The sequence below is a fragment of the Jaculus jaculus genome, chromosome 11, assembly GCF_020740685.1.
Source record: "Jaculus jaculus isolate mJacJac1 chromosome 11, mJacJac1.mat.Y.cur, whole genome shotgun sequence".
NCBI classification, from domain to species: Eukaryota; Metazoa; Chordata; class Mammalia; order Rodentia; family Dipodidae; genus Jaculus; species Jaculus jaculus.
In genome coordinates, this window is record NC_059112.1 from 94974091 (window position 1) to 94987970 (window position 13880).

Below are 13880 nucleotides of genomic sequence, written 5' to 3' on the forward strand. Positions count from 1 at the left end.
GGGCCACTGGGAACATTAGTGTTCAGGATTCTGTGTGGATGTGTACTTTTACTTATTTATTTGTAAGCCGGGAGAGAGAGTGATGGAGTGAGCTGAGTAGGGGTGTGCCAGGGCCTCTTGCCACTGCAAATGAACTCCAGGTGCATGTGCCACTTTAGGCCAGCTGGTTTTATGTGGGTACTGGGTAATTGAACCCAGGTTGGCAGGCTGTGCAGGTGAGTGTATTTAACCACTGACCCATCTCCCCATCCTGATGTGTTTTATATCTTTGGGGTAGACATTCTGCTTAACAGTTGGAATATCTGTAAATGTGTTACAACATCGCCCCATTCACCAGCTCACCAGCAGGGTGACCCCCACCTCATAATTGAAGAAGCTGCGGGTCAGAGTTAGTTGAGTTATCTATCTGGAGTTCCACAGCTGAGAGGGACTAAAGGGACCTGATGTCGGACTGTCTGCTGCTTTCTATACACCACACTCCCCTGGGTTCCCTCTCCCCTCCTGGTAGTCACGTTGGTGCCCAAGGGCCCACATCCTACGTCCTGGCAGTGTGGCATGCCATGGGCAATGCTAAGCCCTTCCTGAGCCACTTGGAGGCCAGGGTGGTGGGCCAGTTGCAGCAATGATCTACGCTGCTCTTCTCTGTACCCACAGATTAACCAGAACGTGGAGATCCAGCGCGGCCGTCTGCGCGATGACATCAAGGAATACAAGTTCCGGGAGGCCCGCCTCCTGCAGGACTACTCAGAGCTGGAGGAGGAGAACATCAGCCTGCAGAAGCAAGTGTCTGTCCTCAGGCAGAACCAGGTAAGGCTTCTGCTTCAGGTGGGTGCATTCGCTGCTCATTGCAGGCCTCTCAGCCCCCTGTTCGCCTGTCTTCCCTTTCCCTGTCTTTCTGCACACCGGAGGTCAGTACCAGCACAGTAGAGACAGGGCCTGTGGCCCACATGACCCAGACACCAAGACAAGGCCTGGGACTGCAGTATTTGCCGCCCACTGCTGATTCTGCAGGCCAGGTGCTGCCTGTTGCTGGGAAGTGTGTTTCTGTTCACCTCAGACAGGGCACTGACAACAGGCCAAAGAGACAATTTCTTGTAAGTCCAGCTTGATGACCCAATTAGTTTGTTGGGCTTACTTACAGGAGCATGGCCCCAAAATGGCTATATTACTTAAAAGTCTCACCTCAGGGCTGGAGAGATGGCTTAGCAGTTAAGGCACTTGCCTATAAAGCCAAATGATCGAGGTTCAGGTCCCCAGGACCCATGTAAGCCAGATGCACAAGGTTGGAGCATGTGTCTGGAATTTGCAGCAGCTGAAGGCCCTGACATGCCCATTCTCTCTCTCTCTCTCTCTCTCTCCCCCTCTCTCTATCAAATAAAGTAAAAAAATTACAAAAAGTCTCACCTTACTATGGGTGATAATCTCCCAAAAACTGTATAGATGGAGTTCAGTTTCCCCGCCATCTCCTATATATTCTGAATTTAGCACCTCCTGAGATAGCTGAGACAGGATTATGTACACGTGGGGTAGGGTACAGGAGGAAAGCAGGGAATGGCTGAAATCTCAGGTAAGAAAATAATAGACCTCCCCACCCTTTGTCTGTATTTTTTTTTTTTTTAAATATGGAACGCTTCACGAATTTGCGTGTCATCCTTGCGCAGGGGCCATGCTAATCTTCTCTGTATCGTTCCAATTTTAGTATATGTGCTGCCGAAGCGAGCACTTGTCTGTATTTTTTTGGCATGTGTGTTGTGTATATATGTTCATATGTCTGTTGGTGTATGTGTGCATACACATATGCATGTGAAGACCAGAGGACACCTTCTGATGTCATCCTCAGGTATACTGTCCACCTCTTTTTGTTTGTTTGTTTGTTTGTTTTGAGATAGCGTCTCATTCTAGCTCAGTCTGACCTAGAATAGAACTCACTCTGTAGTCCCAGGCTGACCTTGAACTCACAGTGATCTTCCTATCTCTGCCTCCCAAGGGCTGGGAGTAAATGCATGTTCCATCATGCCTAGCTGTCCATCTCTTTGAAACAGGGTCTGTCATTGTCCTGGAGCTCAGAATAGACTAGATCCAAGGATCCACCTGTTTCTGCCTTCCCAGTGCTGGGATTACAGGCACACACAATGTCCAGTATTTCACATGGGTTCTGGGAATGAGACTCAGGTCCTCATGCTTGCAAGGTAAGCACTTCACCCACTGAGATATCTTCCAAAACCCCTTCACCTCCTCCTTCAATGAGGGAATTCTTATAGGACAATTTCTTGAGGGTCTTATGAATGTGGGTAGTCATAGTTACCCTGATTTCGAGATAGCAATGGCCATATCATGCCTAAAGGATAATATTCCACAACATTGAGGTATGGGGAGGGGAACCCAAGAGATAATAAGGAGATCTCTCTCTCGCTCGCTCTCTCTCTCTCTCAAACACACACACACAGAGAGAGAGAGAGAGAGAGAGAGAGAGAGAGAGAGGGAGAGGGAGAGGGTGAGGGAGAGGGTGAGGGTGAGAAAGAGAATGAGAGAGAGAGAGAGAGCACCTAGATCTCCATGCTCTGTCTCCTTGGGTGTTCTGACTTTGAGACCTGAAATACGGTCATGTCTTGGCCTGGGGTGTTGGGGAGAGTATCGCAATTAGGAAAGTCACCTCCGAATGATAGAAGATGATACTGAGCTCTGGGGCCACTTAGGGTTTTGTCTCAAAATGCTATGGATAGCCTGGCGTGGTGGTGCATGCCTTTAATTCCAGCACTTGGGAGGCAAAGGTAGGAAGATCACCACGAGTTTGAGGACACCCTGAGACTACATAGTGAATTTCAGGTTAGCCTGGACTAGAGTGAAACCTTACCTTGAAAAATGACAACAACAAAAACAACATCAAAATGCAATGGATGCTGTCCTTGCTTTCTTCAGAACTTCTCTACTATCTCGATCCTCCAGTGCTGAAGCCTCACCATCAATGAACCTAGTATTTTGATCTTGTACAGGGAGCTATGTGTTTATGTAAAACCTTTGTGTTTGCAAAAGCAAAGTTGGAATGGATTTGCTGTCCAGGAAACCAAAGAAACAGGTCAGAGCCCAAGTCTTTTAGAGATAACTCCTGTTGACTAGCAGTAGTCATTGGTATTACTGTCCACAGCTTGAGAAGAAGAGAAGCCAGTGCTCAATGACCCTGACCTTGGGAGTCTCGCTTCTGGGAATCCTCACCTCCCAGTTTGTGGCACTGGGACGTGAGCACACCTAAGATATGGTACCATGTGCTTCTTCCCACCCAAAACCCATAGAGTCCTTCAGTAATTCGTGTCACTACTTTGTGTGCAAATATTACAGAGTAAGATGTGTTTGTGCCTGCAAGCCCTGACCACCCTTCACACCTAGTGTCCGCTTCCATCTGCTCTTTCTTTGTCCACCCATTGAAGTACAAGACCCCTTCTGCTTTCCCGCCCTCCTTCCAAATCTTCAAGTCTTTATTCTGAGGGATTACTGAGACATACTGCCCCGGGGAAAGTTCTGTTCCTTTGTCTTTAAATATGATTAAAATAATGGACACAGAATTTATCTTATGTGCCTTAGGATATTTGACTAGATACTTGAATTGAGCAATTTTTAAGTCAGTACACATTTTTTAATATTTTTCAGAAATGTAACAGGAATTTGGCAGTGTCAGGGTATATTCTCAGGGCTGTGCTGTTTGAGTTTCTCTGCTCAGAGGTACACCGGTCCTGGCAGTAGGCTGTGTGTCTGTGTATTTGCTTCTCATGCCCCAGGGCCCTCTTAGCATCCCCATCCCTTGGTGGAGGAAAGATGGCTTCTGCTTCTTCTATAGGATAGCCCTTCTCGTGTCTCCCCTTGGTCTTTGTGGCTGGGGAGATAGTGTTCCTGTGCCCCTGATACGTTGTTCTAACTTGTCAGACTTAAGTGGAGCCTCAGGATGGTTTTGACATGGGAGTATCTGCTCTCTTTCCCAGGTAGAATTTGAGGGCCTCAAGCATGAGATCAAGCGTCTAGAGGAAGAGACCGAGTACCTCAATAGCCAGCTGGAGGACGCCATTCGGCTTAAGGAGATCTCGGAGCGGCAGCTGGAGGAGGCTCTAGAGACGCTGAAGACCGAGCGGGAGCAGAAGAACAACTTACGCAAGGAGCTGTCGCACTATATGAGCATCAATGACTCCTTCTACACCAGCCACCTGCAGGTCTCCTTAGATGGCCTCAAGTTCAGTGATGACGCCGCCACTGCTGAGCCCAACAATGATGCTGAAGCCCTGGTCAATGGCTTCGAGCATGGTGGTCTGGTTAAACCATCGCTGGACAACAAGACGTCCACACCCAGGAAGGATGGCCTGGCACCCCCCTCCCCTAGCCTCGTTTCTGACCTGCTCAGTGAGCTGCACATATCCGAGATCCAGAAGCTGAAGCAGCAGCTGGTGCAGGTAAGTGGACATCCTCGTGTCCCGCCTTCGTCCCGTTCCGCAGTGTGTTGGCGGTGCTGCACTCCTGCTCATTGGCTAATGCTGGTTTGAAATCTTAGGGAATTACCAGAAACGAAATTAGTGCAGAGTAGGAGGTTCCTGAGTATTGTGCAAGGTGTAGCACTGTGATGCCCAGGTTGCTCTCCCCTGCTGTCTCCGAGGCATGGTGGAATTATCCAGAGCTGGCCCCTCATGTGATCTTTGCCATCAGACCCCAAACTAAAGTGTTGGCCCATCTTGAGGGAAATATCTTTTGACCTAGTATACTTGAGTGCTCTCTACAACAAGGGAAGGGTGGCAAGCCCTCATCTTCTAGGGCAGGTAGCTGGGACACTGAGGGCCCTTGCTAGTCTGCTTTTTGGCCAGATCTCTACATTTGAAGTCCAGCTCTCCTCCAGCCGGTAGAGAGAACCTTGTGGGTGATCACCTTTACTGGTAATGGGCAGTGTTCTGGGGATCCATTGTGAATTCTGTCACTGGTAACATGATCAAGGAATCCATATAGCCATGGCCCAACAAGGCTGGGACGTTGTGGAGCCTTCCTGGGGGCCCTAAAAGTCTGCTCACCAGCTTTCCTCATTCTGTGCCTTTGCAGATGGAGCGGGAGAAGGTGGGCCTGCTGGCAACGCTGCAGGACACACAGAAGCAATTGGAACAGGCACGAGGCTCCCTTTCTGAGGAGCAGGAGAGGGTGAGCCGTCTAACAGAGAACCTGAGTGCCCTGAGGCGCCTGCAGGCTGGCAAGGAACGACAGACAGCCCTGGACAACGAGAAGGACCGTGATAGCCATGAAGACGGCGACTACTATGAGGTGGACATCAATGGGCCTGAGATTCTGGCCTGCAAGTACCATGTGGCTGTGGCCGAGGCTGGTGAACTCCGGGAGCAGCTCAAAGCACTACGTAGCACGCACGAAGCTTGTGAGGCTCAGCATGCCGAGGAGAAGGGCCGCTACGAGGCTGAGGGGCAGGCACTCACTGAGAAGGTCTCCCTGTTGGAAAAGGCCAGCCACCAGGACCGTGAGCTCCTGGCCCGGCTGGAGAAGGAGCTGAAGAAAGTGAGCGATGTGGCTGGCGAGACCCAGGGCAGTCTGAGCGTGGCTCAGGATGAGCTGGTGACCTTCAGTGAGGAGCTGGCCAACCTTTACCACCATGTGTGCATGTGCAACAATGAGACACCCAATCGTGTCATGCTGGATTACTACCGTGAGGGCCAGGGCAAGGCTGGCCGCATTAGCCCCGGGGGCCGCACCAGCCCTGAGGGCCGTGGGCGTCGTTCACCTATTCTTCTGCCCAAGGGGCTGCTGGCCACAGAGGGAGGCCGAGCAGATGGTGGGACTGGGGACAGCAGCCCCTCACCCAGCTCTTCACTGCCATCACCCTTGAGTGACCCCCGCCGGGAGCCTATGAACATCTACAACCTGATTGCCATCATCCGTGACCAGATTAAGCACCTGCAGGCCGCCGTGGACCGCACAACCGAGCTGTCTAGGCAGCGCATTGCCTCGCAGGAACTGGGCCCCGCTGTGGACAAGGACAAGGAGGCACTCATGGAGGAGATCCTCAAGTTGAAGTCGCTGTTGAGCACCAAGAGGGAGCAGATCACCACACTGCGCACAGTGCTCAAGGCCAACAAGCAGGTGAGACAGCCAGGCTGAGGACAGGTCACCCTTTCCCGCCGCCCATTGCAGGGCTTTCTAGGCCTGCATCATCTCAGTCCTGCCCAGGACTTCCAGCCAAGAGAGAAGAGTGGTTAAATGGGCTCGAGGGCCTTTGTAACCAGAGCAGCTCGTTAATACGAAGCTCTTCTGCTGAACATCTTACTGATGGTGAAGTAAAGCTGAGAGCTGTAGCCTGAATTCTCAGTTACTGGTCAGGATCAGAGGGTAAAGGCAGTGAGGCAGGCTGACCTCCATAGCACGGCTGCCAGGGTTTATCCCCAGGGTGCATTCCAGGGTATTCTTTATGAACACCAGCACTGCCTGGGACCTAGGGTCCCCAGAATGTTTCAAATAGCTTTATTTCTTTTTTGTTAATATTTTATTTTTATTTATTTATTTGACAGAGAAAGGGGGAGAGGGAGAATGGGTGCGCCAGGCCTTCTAGCCACTGCAAATAAATTCCCAGACGTGCGCACCCCCTTGTGCATCTGGCTGACGTGGGTCCTGGGGAATCGAACCTGGGTCCTTTGGCTTTGCAGGCAAACGCCTTAACTGCTAAGCCATCCGTGCAGCCCAGCTTTACTTCTTAAGCCCATCCTGTGTCTCTTCTGCAGACAGCCGAGGTGGCCCTGGCCAACCTGAAGAGCAAATACGAGAATGAGAAGGCCGTGGTGACCGAGACCATGATGAAGCTGCGCAACGAGCTCAAGGCCCTCAAGGAAGACGCGGCTACCTTCTCCTCACTGCGCGCCATGTTCGCCACCAGGTAACGGGGCCATAATTCAGCCTCCCCTTCGTCTCCTGCCTGGGTCTGTGCAGCACCATGGTCCCCAGCTGGCTGCATCTCAGCTCCCTGCACATCCTGTGGCAGGTGTCTCCATACGGAACATACCCAGCAGGTGCCACATGAGCTGACGTTTGGTAGAGGGCATATAGTCCTTTCCCTGTTCTTATCACTCTGGGGTGGCTCCCAAAAGCCCAGTTCTAACTTTACTATTAATGAAAACCTGGCAGGCCCAGTTTATTTTGCTCTGAGTATAAGGAGGCTTAAAAACAAAGGGGGGCTAAAAGCAATGAACTTTGGGAATGGGTAGAATACAAGAGTTATAAAGGCTTGGCTGAAGAGATGGCTGTTAAGGCGCTTGCCTGCAAAGCCAGAGGACCAATGTTTGACTCCCCAGGACCCACATAAGCCAAACGTGCAAAGTGGTGCATGCATCTGGAGTTCAGTTGCAGTGGCTAGAGGCCCTGGTGCACCCATTTTCTCTCTCTCTGCCTTTCAGATAAATAATTTTTTAAAAAAAAGAGTTGTAAAGGCTAACTTTGGCCCACTGGGTAACAGACAAGGCCCAAACTTGGCTATATGAGGCCCATGCATGGATTTAGATTTGTACGTGCAGAAGGGAGGATTCCCCTCCCTACTGGTGGTGTCCTCACAGGGATCCCCAATCTGCAACTTGGCACCCTTCTCCCAGCTTGCATATCATTGAAGGGTAGGGAAGATTTCTTCACTGGGGGCTTTAAATGATAGTTCCTGGGATGGCCTTGGGGCTTATGTGTGTTTGCACCCTTCCAAGGCTGGGAAAGAACAGTGTAAGGTTGGAAAACAATGTCCCTGTCATTCATCCTCCAAGTGAGGCGGCGCCACCTGATGGTGGGAGCTGGAATGGCTAGGCCCACTGCACAGGATCTGGTCAGCCCAGCACTTTCCTGTGGAGGGTGAGGAAGTTAAGGGTCTGAGGTGAACAGTCAGGGAACCAGGAGGGATCAGGGGCCTGCTTCCCTCTCTCTGGGCTGGAAATGCCAGTTTCTCAGGACTCTTGCAGATGGACCCTGCCAGGATAGGCAGAAACGGGTAGAATTCTAGAGATTATCTAGAAACTTCTTTCTGGAGTTTAGAAAAAGTCTGACAGCATCTCAACATCTGCTATGTAAACCATAGCATTTCAAACTCTGTGTGTGTGTGTGTGATGTGTATATACATGTTAGTTTGTGTGTGGGCTCACATATGTACTTTAACTTTTTTATATTTTCTTATTTATTTGAGAGAGGAAGAGGCAAATAGAGAGAATGGGCATGCTAGGGCCTCTAGCCACTGAAAACAAACTCCAGACACATGCGCCCCCTTGTGCATCTGGCTTACGCAGGTCCTGGGGAATCGAACCAGGGTCCTTAGGCTTCGCAGACAAACGCCTTAACTGCTAAGCCATTTCCCCAGTCCTCCACTTTAATTTTTGACACAGGATCTCTCCCTGAACATGGAGCTCACCCATTTAGCAAGACTGGCTAACCAGCAAGCCTAGGGATCTTCTAGTTCCTGCCTCCTGTGCCGCTGGGAGTGCAGACACATACATGCTGGCCTTCACATGGGTGCTGAGGATTGAAACGCAGGTCTTCCTGCTCGTGCAGTAAACACTCTACCCACTGAGTCATCTCCCTGGCTCTAAACTTGTTCTCCTTAAAGCCCTGACTTGTCAGATGGAGCCAGGATTTCAAATTCAAACCCTGTGAGGGAGACTGCATGTATCACTGAGTATGCTGTCAAGGGACTGGCTAAGCAAGGGCACGGCAAGGCCAAGGATGGCAGAGGGCAGTGTTCAGATCCCCATGTGCCCCTGCCATTCCCAGAGCACTGAGGTTTGTCTTGCCTGGGGTCTCAGTTTTTATCAGGCCTCAACTAGACAGATGGGCCAGGGGCACCCGAAAGAGAGCAGAGCTTTTCTTCCTTTCCCTCACTCCACACCATGTGGGCTGATGTATCACAGTAGGTGGAGGCTCAGGTGCCAAGATGGGCTGTTTACAGAATCCACACATACCTCGCCCTCATTCTGATTATCACTAAGCACCAGTCATGGCTTGCCGTGGGAACAAGCTCAGTCTTGCCTCAGTTTATGCCCAAATCTTGGAAGCTGGTGACGTGTCTGCTTGATCTTGAAGCAGAGAAAGAATACCAGGGACAATAGCAGAAGCCTGTACCCCCAGCACCTGGGAGGCAGGGGCAGGAGGATCACTAGAATTTGAGACCAGCTTGGGCTATATAGTGAGACCCTAACTCAGGTGAACAAAAAAAACAACAAAAATGTGGGCAGAAGGCTTACTCCCAAAAAGTCACATGACTGAAGGTCATAGATTTGTTACAGAAGCTCCTCCCCACCCTTGTACAAAGCCCGTCCACTGCTAACTGTCCCCTGAAACAACACCCCCGGGAAACATAATCCAAGCCAGCCTTAAAGAGCTGTGCTGCCCAGGGCACTGAACCCCCTCTCATCCTTAGCAGGGCCATTTTCCAAAGAAGTCTTGGCTAAAAGATATGAGAATGAGTCTCCCTCAGCCCTTGACCCAACTGAGGGTCCACGTGAGGGACAGCCCTCCCTTGTGTGGCCCTTCAGCTGTGCTTTGTCCCCGTAGGTGTGATGAGTACATCACGCAGCTGGATGAGATGCAGCGGCAGCTGGCAGCTGCCGAGGACGAGAAGAAGACACTTAACTCCCTGCTGCGCATGGCCATCCAGCAGAAGCTAGCGCTGACCCAGCGGCTGGAGCTCCTCGAGCTGGACCACGAGCAGACTCGACGGGGCCGCAGCAAGGCCGCCCCCAAGGCCAAGCCAGCCACCCCGAGCGTAAGTCACGCCTGCGCCTGCGCCAGCGAGAGGGCTGAGGGCCCTGGGCGGGCCAACCAGGTGTTCTGCAGCGAGAAGCACAGCATTTACTGTGATTAGGGCTGTGGGCGCCGCACGCTGCAGCTAATGTCTGCTTCACTCAACTAACCCAGCCGCAGTGGGACAGCTGTGCTAGGCCAGATTTAACGTGACTAATGCACAGAGGGTAGGATTCTAGTCAAGCAGCGTGGGGCACATCTGTCACCAGGACACGCCTGTGAGCTTTGTGTCACCTCCCGCTCTGCAGCCGCCCCACTCTTGCCCTGAACACCCCGGGTCAGTTGCTGTCTTGGGGGTGGGGTGGGGGAGAGAATGGCCAGAGGTAGAGATGGGTCTGTTCACCTTTGTGGAAGACAGTGGGTGGAAGTGTCCTCTAGGGGCCCAGGCACTGTTAGGAAACCCAAGGGAGAGTTCGGGTCCTGCTCCCTGGGCACCCGCAGAGGGGGAGGACCCAAGTTGAAACTTGCATGTTCCTCGCATGTGTCTCGTGTCAGCACCTGAAAGCCGTTTTATGAGGCTGTGGCTGCATCACAGGTCCAGCCTCAGGGTACTCTGAGGTTGGTGTAGTTTCATGGAAAGAGTTGTTTTAGTTTGTGCAGCATCTCACTGCAGATCACACTCAGAACAGAAGTACACTACTTCTTCCCCAAACCTAGAGGAGAATGGCCCTGAGCTCCTGCATTCTGCAGCCGAGACCACGCACCTCACCATAGCCCAGGAGAGCTGAGCTCGGCAGCCTGATGTGTCTTCTCTGAGATCTGTATGCTGACTACTGGCCTGTGAGGTGACAGGTTGGCCTAGGGTCTTCTTTTTTTTTTTAAATGACAACAGTGTTTCAAGTGCCTGGCCAGACATCTGTCCTTGGTGCAAAGCCTATCCTTTTGCACTCAAGTAACCCCAGCTGCCTGTGCTCAGGCCTTCCTTGAAGGGGTTTTTAGACCTGAAGAAACAGTTTTCAGAGCTGCCCATGGGCAAGGATGAATTGTACAGATGTAACGGAACCCAGCCTGGCTAGGAGAGCTGCCATGCCTAGGACAGGCAGTTAGGAGGTAGGTGGTCTCTATTGCTATTTGGGGGTATGGCTGAAGGAAGAAAAGTAGCCATAGGTTCTCCTTGTTTGGAAGCACAGTCAGTGCTGAGCTGTGGCATCAGGCATCTGAGTTCATGCATTACAAGTAGAACTCATCGCAGTATTTTGTTTCCTGATCCCTGTAGGGCATCCAGACCAGAGCCTACTATCTCCTCCCTCACAGCTACTTTCCCCATGGCAAGGCAGCTGGCACTGGTATAGATGTGAGGCCGTGCTGCCCTCAACCAGTGTCTGCCCCGTCGTCTTCTTTGGTGCCGAGGGTGTCCTGTTCGCTTCCAGGTTCTAGGCAGCCCACTGGAGTGCAGAACAGGCCATCTGCCCCTGCATGTCCATCCTGGGGATGGCTGCCTGCATGCCCGCCCGCCTGCCCGCCCGCCGTCTGCCTTTCCTCCTTACCGGGCTATAATGCAGCTTCTCCTGTTCTTGTTAAGGGGCTTTGCGGGCACCTGAACCACCCACCCCCCTAACTCACACACAGGTCTCCTTTGCCAACTAACGTGCTCGCTCACTCCCTCCTGGCAGAAGAGATTTAGTTGTCAAGTGAGCAGGGAGTGACAGGTGACCGATTTCTAACCCTATCTTGTTTTCTCCCATTTTCAGCTGTAGAGTAGCTGCTGGGAGGATGTGGCCGTCGGGCCCTGTCACACTGCAGCCCTTCCCCTACCCTCCCCCCCCACCCCGTGGCCCATGCAGAGGAAGGGCAGGCAGCCTAAGAGTCCACTTAGGAATGTTTTGGATATGCCACTGCAATTCTTTTCAAAATAGCATTCCCCGGGTTTTTCATGGGAAGACAAAAAGCTTTAATGTTAAGATTGCTGCGAGCTGCTGCTTGGAAAGGCCTCCGTGCGGCCGAAGAACCCGCTTCCACAGCCGCCACCAGGCTTGCGAGAGGCCTGCTGGAATGCCCGCCACAGGGCCTCCTTATTCCACATGGTCCTTTTTTTTTTTTTTTTTTTATCCGATCAACCTGTGCACTTTTGATATTTTGATATTATATTTGCTTCCTTAACTCCTCGCATAGAGACGGTCTCCGGTGCCGTGGTCTGTGCCCGTGGTCCTGTAGCTGTCTGTCTTAGCTCTGGTGCGCCGCTCTGTCGTCGGCACGAGGCAGAGCTGTGCTCCGTAGTGTGTAGCTAGACTGGAAAGGATGCGGCGACCCGGCGAGGAGCTCAGCTAGTGTCTCCCTGCTGTGGTTCAGCAGCCTTCCGATTACACGGCACTATGGTTCATGTTTGAAATTACAGATTTTAAATGCCATGTTCATTAAGAAATCCAGGGTATTCCAATTCTGGGGTTTTTCATATTGTATTATTATTATTCTTAGGAATAGTTCAATGTAACAAGAAGAAAACTTGACCTTTGCTCTGGTTAAAACAGTAATAGGCACTTGAAAAAAAGCATAAATTATTGAATGAGTAGTATTACCTACAAATTCCAGAGTTTTCTGGGTTTTAGGACATTGTGAAGCATGACTGATTAACAGAATTTTATACAACTGTACCAGTGAAATTCCAAATTGGAATTGTTTTGTAATTCTGGTTGTTGTGCCAAATTGTGGTACACTTAGGAAATTCTCCAGTTGTCGATTTTTAGGGTGTTCAATTTCAACACCTTTTTGTTAGTAATCATTGCCAGTAGTGCCTTCATCAGTTACGGGAGGTGTCCCAGCGAAGTTAATTCTCTATAATGGACAGTGACGAGCTAGTTGGGAATGCTGAAGGCCAGTGTGGACCAGTAGGTGGAAGCAGGCACCTGCCTCACACTTTGTACCTGGGCATCTTCATTGAGGGAAAGAAAACAGCAATTGTGCAAAATTCTGTTAGTCAGTGATTCTTTACTTACAAATTCAGGGGCTTAGAACACACACGCACACACACACACACACACACACACACGACACAAAACCTTGAGTGTGCTTTGGGAACCAAATGGACTTTATGAGACAAGCTAAGCAAGCTGTATGAGCACCACGTTTGTGAAGAGCTGAGGGCGTCAGGAGTCGGCACAGCCGGCACATGAGCAGGGGTGAGGGTTAGCCATAGTATTCTTTGCAAATGTGAAAACGAGACATTATATCTTCTCTTGCTTGGTGTAACGAATCACTGTTAATTTCAGGAAACAGAACTCATTTAAACTCCTTAGCAAACTATTTGCTAAGTGGGGTTCATGGGTGTGGTCAGATTGGTACTAGGGGAGGAAGGAAAACTGTCCTCTGTCCTCCAAAAAAGGGGCAAATTATGATAATATAAATTACAAGAATAGAAGAATTCTGTTTCCTGGAATGAGCGTTTCTTATTCCTAGTTGTTGGGACTCATTTTTACCTTCTGTTACAGTGTTGATTCATAAGATATTGTTACATTTGAGATAACGTCACCAGTATGGGGTATTTATTTGCAATGATGTCTAAGTACTGTATTTTTTTCTGTGCATTATCTTAGTGTCAGAGTGTCTTTATTTTAAAGTCATATGCATGTTCTCCTGCCAAGGAACCTTTACACAGACCCAAACAAACAAATAATAATATGCAAATGCCTTCAGTTTCTGAGAAAATGAGGCAATGTGTGAAAAAGGGATAGGATGGAGGAATTAATCGAGATTTTGGATACAAACATGTGGTGTGAATGTCTACAAAGCCAGCATGCATAGGAGCAGTGGGCCTGGGCAAAGAGTCACATTGGTAGGATCAATAAAGAATAATAAAAAGATGAAGCAGTGCTTGCTCCTGTGATTGCTGTCACCCCTGCGCCACGCGACTGCTTCCATCAGTGCACAGTAAGTCTGAGGCCTCCGACAGAGCCATTCTATCTGGTGATCAGAAGAATCTGTTCTTGGGACGTGGGGTGTACCCCAGGGTTGCACACGTCATCAGGTATAGACCTCAGCAATGAAGTGATCAAAGGACAATATAGTATTCTCTTAGCATGATGCCGTAAGAAGCCTATACTTCCTGTCTAAGAAGGGGCAGTTTGGATAATGTGGAGGGCCCAAGACCCCCG

At 50.4% G+C, this 13880-nt stretch overlaps 1 protein-coding gene and 1 non-coding gene across 3 annotated transcripts in view; one reads left to right on the forward strand and one right to left on the reverse strand.

Annotated features, from left to right (window-relative positions):
* Bicd2 (BICD cargo adaptor 2) overlaps window positions 1-13593 on the forward strand; it is a 52625-nt gene extending 39032 nt beyond the window's left edge. The window contains exons 3-8 of one of the 2 annotated variants that reach the window (XM_004652304.3): window positions 655-807; window positions 3975-4436; window positions 5071-6114; window positions 6750-6901; window positions 9544-9754; window positions 11484-13593. In XM_004652304.3, the coding sequence (XP_004652361.1) occupies window positions 655-807; window positions 3975-4436; window positions 5071-6114; window positions 6750-6901; window positions 9544-9754; window positions 11484-11489 (2028 nt within the window). In that variant the 3' untranslated portion in view covers window positions 11490-13593. Of the gene's footprint in view, window positions 1-654; window positions 808-3974; window positions 4437-5070; window positions 6115-6749; window positions 6902-9543 lie in introns of both variants that reach the window. The other variant, XM_004652303.2, reaches the window with a different exon arrangement.
* Window positions 1617-1723, reverse strand: LOC123453365. The gene has a single exon (XR_006632758.1). It is a non-coding gene; the product is annotated as a U6 spliceosomal RNA (small nuclear RNA).
* Window positions 13594-13880: the final 287 nt, after the last annotated feature.